The sequence below is a fragment of the Buceros rhinoceros genome, unplaced genomic scaffold (assembly GCF_000710305.1).
Source record: "Buceros rhinoceros silvestris isolate BGI_N320 unplaced genomic scaffold, ASM71030v1 scaffold6047, whole genome shotgun sequence".
NCBI classification, from domain to species: domain Eukaryota; kingdom Metazoa; phylum Chordata; class Aves; order Bucerotiformes; family Bucerotidae; genus Buceros; species Buceros rhinoceros.
In genome coordinates, this window is record NW_010421566.1 from 1 (window position 1) to 7490 (window position 7490).

At 43.8% G+C, this 7490-nt stretch overlaps 1 protein-coding gene across 1 annotated transcript in view; it reads left to right on the plus strand.

Moving 5' to 3' along the window:
- Nucleotides 1–126: 126 nt before the first annotated feature.
- Nucleotides 127–7490, plus strand: part of LOC104496572 (nesprin-2-like) — a 35941-nt gene continuing 28577 nt past the window's right edge. Inside the window, exons 1-3 of the mRNA XM_010139709.1 lie at nucleotides 127–192; nucleotides 3629–3787; nucleotides 4788–4954. Of these exons, the coding sequence (XP_010138011.1) occupies nucleotides 130–192; nucleotides 3629–3787; nucleotides 4788–4954 (389 nt within the window). The 5' untranslated portion in view covers nucleotides 127–129. The remainder of the gene's footprint in view (nucleotides 193–3628; nucleotides 3788–4787; nucleotides 4955–7490) is intronic.

The following is a 7490-nucleotide window of genomic DNA, read 5'->3' on the forward strand; positions in this document are numbered from 1 at the left end:
AGTGGCGAGGCTCGTTCTGGGTGCGCTTCCATGCAGGAGCTGCAGCAGTCGCTGGCAGACTGGGACCACAACTTGAAGAAGCTGCGGGCCATGGAGGTGGAGCTGGCTCACCGCATCCACGCCGAGGACATGACGGTGCGCCAGCAGCAAGTGGAACATTTGCACAGGCAGTGGGAAGAGCTCTGCTTGCAAGTAAGTCCTCTGCCCCCGGCCCTCCGCAGCGGGTGCCCCAGGGCCCGGCAGCAGAGCAGAGCAGAGCGGGCTGGCAGTTGGCACTGACTCCCTTCTGGAGACTGGGCTGGGTCTGGGGCTTCTCCCGGGGCAGCCGACCCGGGCTGCAGGTCGCCCTTTGCTTCCTGGCCACGGACTGCTGAGGCTTTGGGGTTTTTTTCTGCAAACCCTTTGTAACTGGTGAGAGCTTGCAGAGAGCTCGGATGCAGCTGTTTACTGGAAGGGCTGGCTTTGTTCTGGGCTGACGAAGGCAGGGCGCCTGGCGGGGAAGGGGATAAACACAGGAATTGCCTGAGGCATGGAGCAGGGAGAGGAAGGGGGAGGTCTGCAGTGGGGTGTTGGGGAAAAAAATGCCGGGAGAGTTGATAAAGAAAGCTTACATGTGTTTAAATACTGACTCCTTGGGTTTAAACGTATTAAGAGCTGACTTCTGTAGCAGTAACAGCGTGAAACATTTGCTTTTTTTGTGGCCTGTTGTTGTACGACACTTAAATTTAGTGCTGCATGTAAAATTGCTGGGGAGCATTTACCAGCCAAGTCACATGAACTCGATTCATTAGGTTATTATGCACTTGGAATGTGTGTTTACTTTGCTCTGTTAACAGGATTGTGGGAAGTAAAATACTTTGGGGTCTTAAGTTATCCTACAGGCCAGCAAGACTAACTTTGCCTCGCCACTCTCAGGTCAACAGCCTTTATTTTACAGTTTGTATAGAAGCTTTGAAACAAGTTAGTATTTCATGTCCAACCGTTTCTCGAGCAAAGGTAGAGCCATCTGGGAGGGAATATTGCCACTATAATGAACAGCTCTGCTTATTTCAAAACTTTGGTGTGATGAAATAGTTATTATTTGGGTTTATTTTTTGCATTGAAATGAGAAAGAACATCTTTATCTTAATCCACAACCAGTGTATTCTCTGTTGTTGTTTCTGAACTCTGCAAATAATTCCAGAGACACCCATCCACCTCCTGGGAAATTCAGGCCATTATTTTACATGAAAATGCCTGAACTATTTTCCTAATGGAAATCTGTAGTTGAGCCATAAATGAGAGAACTTTGTTGGTTTTCGGGTTTTGGTGAACTGATGATGCCTGCTGTTGCAGCTGTGGTGAACAGCCCTGAAAACTGAGCCATATTTTGTATGTACCCCACTGCAGTCTCTCCAAGAAATAATTTCCTGTAGTAATTCAAGTTCAGATTTTACTCAGAGCCGCATCAGAGGGACATGCTGAAATGTTTAGACAGCCCCTGAGAGCCTCCGGAGAGCCTGCGCTGATGCTCAGTGCTGGACGCGGGGTGGGAGAGCAGACTCCATCGGCTCTGCTGCTAGCACAACTGCTTTGTTTTGGCTAACAAGCGAGAGGAGCTGAGACGTATTGTGTGAGGACAAATCTGCAGTATAAATGCAGAGAGGTGACAGCCTTTCAGAGCGAGATGCGGCTGCAGCTGTCCCGGCCACGGCAGCGGGGCAGGCAGATGCCTGCGCTGGACTGGGCAGGGTCATGGACACGCTTAGCGAGCAGATGCACTGGAGAGATTAGAACGTACAGAGCTGCCCTTCCAAGGTACATGTAGGTCAAAGATTTAACTATTGGCATCGGCCAGTATCCTGACCTAATGAACGCTAACGTGCAGCTTGGGCCTGGGCCTGGGTATTCTGTTATGGCCAATGCTCAGATTGCTCCTGCACTGTGCTGCGGATGCGAAATGGAACTGGTACCAGGGCAGCTCATCCAAGGAGAAAAGACTCAGAGCAGTGGCTTGAAGGACTCGCGTTCCTAGAAGTTTGTCTGGGATTTTTTCTCATTCCCGTTTTGCTCCCAGTCTGTATTTGCTTAGTCAGCTAAAAAGCACTTCCTACTCTTAAAATCCGATCTTGCCCCGTGCTTAGCAGGCAAAAATGGGGTCAGGATCGTTGCAGGATTTAGTGATGGTTTTGCTGATGCGCGTAGTCTCTTCCACCAACCAAAGTTAACTTATCTCCGCACGTGGGAGATGCTGCAAGTGGTGGAGGAGGGATGAGGGATTTACCCTTCATAGCTCTGAGGCTGAGGGTGCGAGGGAGCATCCCACAGCAGAGGCCTGCTTAGAGAGACGTTTAGAGGTCTCTGAGGTCTCCAGGAGACTTCTTGCCATTGAGAACTTTGGAGATTGTTTCCCTGTGAACCAAGACAGTGCTTTCAGCGACTTCTCTTTGCTTAGGTTGTGAAAGATTCAGAAAGCACTTTCACCTCTCCATGTCCTCCTTAAAGTCAGAATTTAAAGGTCAAAAGCAATATGTGGGACATGACTTGGTGCTCTCCTATTTTGATCCTGATCTTCTGTGGAGCTGGTCTTGCTTCCACATTACACACTTAAACTTCACTCGGAGTTTCAAAATAGTGTTAGAGATTAGTCTAGGAGAATCAGTAATGGAATTTTCAGGAGTCATAGGCTGTGTAAGATGCATGTGAAATGTGAAGAGGGCACATTTCCTGCCCTGGGGTGATACTTAGAGTGGTGATTCACGGCCAATGCCAGTGAAGTGTTAAGCTGTCTTCCAAGTTTATTGGTGAGAGGTTATTTGTTTGTCGTCTTTTGTTTTCAGAGAGCTTGTACCATTTTTTACTTTCTTTGTCCCATATATCTTCCTACAGGAATCCATCAAAGTGGATAAAGGAATACAAATAGAAATAAGTACTATTATCTAGTAGAAGACTGATACTGCTTCTTTCTGAGGTGTTGGAGCAGTGATATTAGCTGTGCTGGTTCAGGCAGCATCACGCCTTAATTTTTCTCTCTAGACCATTTGTCTATCCGTTCTGGCAAATCTAATTCTGAGGAAAAAAAATCCATAGCTTTCAATAAAAAGGATAGATTCTTGATGCTGATTCTTTTTTTTAAGTTCTCCAAGAACTGATGAGCAAATGGAAAGAAAAGGGGGAGGTTTTTATGGAGATAAAATAACTGCAGTCAGTAGTTGCAAAGTTTCTCTGAACAGTTGCAGAAAAATAAGAACTTATCTAAGTGTTATGTCTCTTGCATTATACATGACACAGTGCTAAGCAGAATGTAGTATTCATATATTTTATATTCTTTGTTTGGCATTTTGAGGTTTTCACTGAGTAATATTTACATTTTTGTATAAGCTCATTATTTATAAAGCTGTCACTCAGATTAATTCTTCCAAGAGAGAGAATCTGGTGTTTGCTGATCAACTTTTGGCCCTGCTTTCCAAAATAAAATGTAACAACAATCTTGCTTGCTGGTTCTGAAAAGAAAACTAGAGATATTTGATAACTGCTTCTGCAAAAAGGAATAGGATCAAATCCAGGCTAGAAATGAGAAGATTCACAATCGCAGGTTTCCTTCCTGAGGAGGATGTTGCCAGCAGTTAATGTGTGTGCTTATCCATAGGTGTCTCTGCGTAAGCAGGAGATCAAAGACAGGCTCAATACCTGGATCTTGTTCAATGAAAAGAGTAAGGAGCTGTGCTTGTGGCTGGTACAAATGGAGAGCAAAGTGTTACAGACTGCAGATGTCTGCATTGAAGACATGATAGAAAAATTGGAGAAGGTAAGTAGTGACGCCACTTTTCTTCAGCTGCAGTCTGGTAGCTCGTTACGGAGACACCATTCCTCATTTCATCCTTGCCTCTCAGAAGTGATACACTATATAAAACCAGCACATTCAGGCTTTTGTGGGAAGAGGAGCTTTTCTAGCCTCAGCTGCTCTTCTTGATGTTCAGACTCGGAGCATAGTGCAGAACAAAAACGCCACCTGACTGTATTTAGGCATGGAGTGTGGTGTCTGTGAGTTGCGGTGGTGGGGTCTGGGTTGCTGGGCACACATGCTCACACAGCACTGCTGAGAGCTTTTTCTGCTGGGGATCAGTGGCGTCCTGGGAGTGTCTCACAGCTCTCACCACCTCCACACATTTCAGTGGTTAGTAAGCTGGTAGTCAGAGGACAAAGAAAAGGTTGAAGGCAAGCTAGGTTTTATGCCAGGCAAACAAGAAGTTGCCACAACCAAAAGTAAAACCTAATTCTGCCCCTTCTCCTCTGCAGTCAGTGCAGTTAGTTAGTGCTTTCTAATACTTTCATATTAGCTTGGTTTTAAACAGGACCATTATTTTGCTGCAGTGTTCATCCCCATGGTTTAAAGGTCTCAATATCTAATCCCAGATCTTCTCTGGATAAGAATACCAGCAAAATAAACCCATCCTAGACTTGAATATGGGTACTTTTGATGTAGCTTGATTGAAAAATTTCGTTAAATCAGGAAAGCAGAGACAAAATTAGACCATTAAACTGCTATTTTTAGAAGTACTTACTCCTGCCACTTGGAAGTCTTTAAGCTGCTTATTTTTTCATAGTGGCTTCCCTGTGAGAGTGCTTTTCCATCGAGGGTTAGGTTTTGTTTTAAGTGAAAGAGTTCTACATGCTGATGTAGAAATCTCAGCCAAACCTGACTTCCCATCACACACTCAGGGAAAGAAGCAGATAGTTTTGTTTTGGTTTTGTTGTTTTATTTTGTTTTGCACAGGAGTTAAGTGATGGTTTTGTATATTTATCAGGATTACATGGAAGAAATAAATCTGTTCAGTGAAAGTAAGAATCAGTTGAAACAAATGGGCGATCAACTCATCAAGGCTAGCAACAAGAGTCGAGTTGCAGAAATAGATGATAAACTCAACAAAATCAATGATCGCTGGCAGCATCTCCTTGATGTCATTGGAGCACGGTAGGAAAATTACTTTCAATGTTTTATATGAGTTAAAAGTCAGAGGCTAGTGTCCTTGACCATCAGAAACAGATGGACACAACTTCTCACAAAATTTATTATTGAGAGTCAAACTAAATAAAAGTAAATGCTTTTTTTTGTCATGACTGTTGCTGTATTATGACACCATATGTCTTAATTTAACTAATGGTAGGGGGCAGGGTGTAAGAAATCATATATAGTTTAAATCATGGGAGCAATGTTAAAGGAAGAGTCAAGGTGATTTCTCTGTTGCATGTGTTGAATTGCAAGTTAATTTTAAGGCAGTATGGTGGGAGTTCATTTGGGCTCTTCAGGAGACTCTCCTGTTGAAGACAGGCTCTGTTTCACCCTATGTCTGAAAGAACAGAATTTGGAAATAGATTATTGGCCTTTCTCTGTAGCAGATTTATGTAATGATAATGTTCCTTTTCTACATTTGGAAGTATATAGAATTTCATTTAACAGTAGTGCTATTTCTTTACTCGGTCTCTTTCCTAAAAACAACTGGAAGGTGATACCATGAGTTTAATTTTTAAATTCAAGACATCATCTTCTCCATGATGGTGAAAGGGAATATACTATCAGTTGAAATTAAGCAAAACCCTGCATAGTCTAGGCAATGACCTCTTTTTAAAGGATTGAACATCTCTATTATACTTGACAGAGTTAAGAACATCATGATCATTTTAGTATTAGCCTTGCTGAGACGATCCCATTTCACTATTATCTCTTGATTTTTTACCACAGCTTGGGAGGAGGATGCTGGGCTGGTCTCACTGCCTGCCCGACTCTATTAGTAATCCAGAAATAATAAGGCTAACACCAAATTAGTATTCCAACATCCAAGCTTCTCTGCCAAGGTTTTGCTTCGCCTGTAACCCCCCTCTCTGGATCTCAGAAGCTCTCTGGCTCAGTTAACATTTGGGACAGATAAAGAGGGTGGTTGTGCTGTGACAACAGTAGTGCTAAGTTTGCTGGATCTTAATCAGGACTGAGATCTGAATTAATGGTGACACATGAGCTGTGAATGAATAAGAAGCAGCTGCCTTCTTAAGATCTAACTTTTGCAGATAGTCTTGCGATGGTTGTCTCAAGATGTCTTTGTATTTGATGTGGTGTAGGAAAGAAAGCAGCACTTTTATAACAGCACTTCTTCTGTTCTCACTTATGGTAACATGCCACTGTTAAATCGCCTTTGTGATCATTTGTGTTCTGCTGTGTGTTAGTCTGGAATTGTAGCAATTTTTAAATGCAAGTTAACATGCAGTATTTTGGAACTGAGGTAAAGGTAGCACATTTCCACTAATCTTTAGGAAAGTATACTAAAGAACTGGTGGGATATTTAGAGAGAGATCTGGCTGTCTTAGTCAAGTAGCCTGTGACAACAGAGTACTTGTTTGTCTACCTGAGTTGTCTTAAATCTTTACCTTTAGACAAGTGTGAGGAGGTGCTTTGAGGTATGTTAGTACCTCAAATTGATGCCTAGAGCATCAATTCAGCTCCCAGTACTGGATGTCTAAGTGGATACTGCAGTTACTGTTGAGGTGGTGTGATGCTTTATGATTATTCCTACGTTCTTACTCCCAAAAGGTGTGGAACATGCCAGCTTCTATTTGTGATTTCCACCAACTTTGTGCTCAGGACTAGGGTAATGAACTGGAAGGACCTGACAAAATTGATTTTAAAGCAATTCCCTCAGTGGTCCAAGGTTAGCAGTCAGCCCAGTGGGCTCTGCTCGTCCTTGGACTTAATACTGATGGAGGTTCAGCATACTGCGGTGTTCTACAGCATGGCTCTAGCACATCTCCCTTATGTAATCCTTCTCAGCTGTTCTCAGCTGCTCAGACCTAAACAACCACCAGGTTAGACACTCATGATAGAATCAGTGTGGTCCTAAGAGTTTATTTTGCCATGTTTACAACCTTCCAACTTCCTGTTTTGAGATCACTGCTGTAGCAGTTTTGCCACTGAGGTTTCTATTCTGAAGGAATTAAATTAGACTTCACTTGACTGACACTTCTACCTCACTCACAGGTATGCTTTGGGGCACTCAAGAGGAGGCTTCTCCTGTGCTTTTGAGTAGTCTCTCTTAAGCTCAGGCAATGAGGAGGAGGCAACAGTTCTAATGATCACAGATGTGCTACAAGTTGGGTCTCTTCATGGGGGAGCAGAGCAGAGCAAGGAGCCTTGGGCTAAAGGCAAGATGACCTGTGAGCTTGGGTTGTGATGCCCCATACTGATAGACTGTTTCCTTCCTTTTCAGTTAGCTTTTGCAAAAACTTCTAAAAAATCATATAAAGCTGTGTTGAAGGAGCACATGCAAATGGTGGTGGCAAAATCCGTGTTGGCCCTGTTGCATGAAGCCATCACAATCCAGACATCCTCACGTGATCTCAAACATCTCCCACCACCAGTTTCGTTCAGTGGGGAGGGTGAGTTGGCTCCAGGCGGGCTGGAGCCTGCAGGACATGGTACGGGGGCTGTGCACCCACTGCTGCCTGGCGGGAGAGGGGCT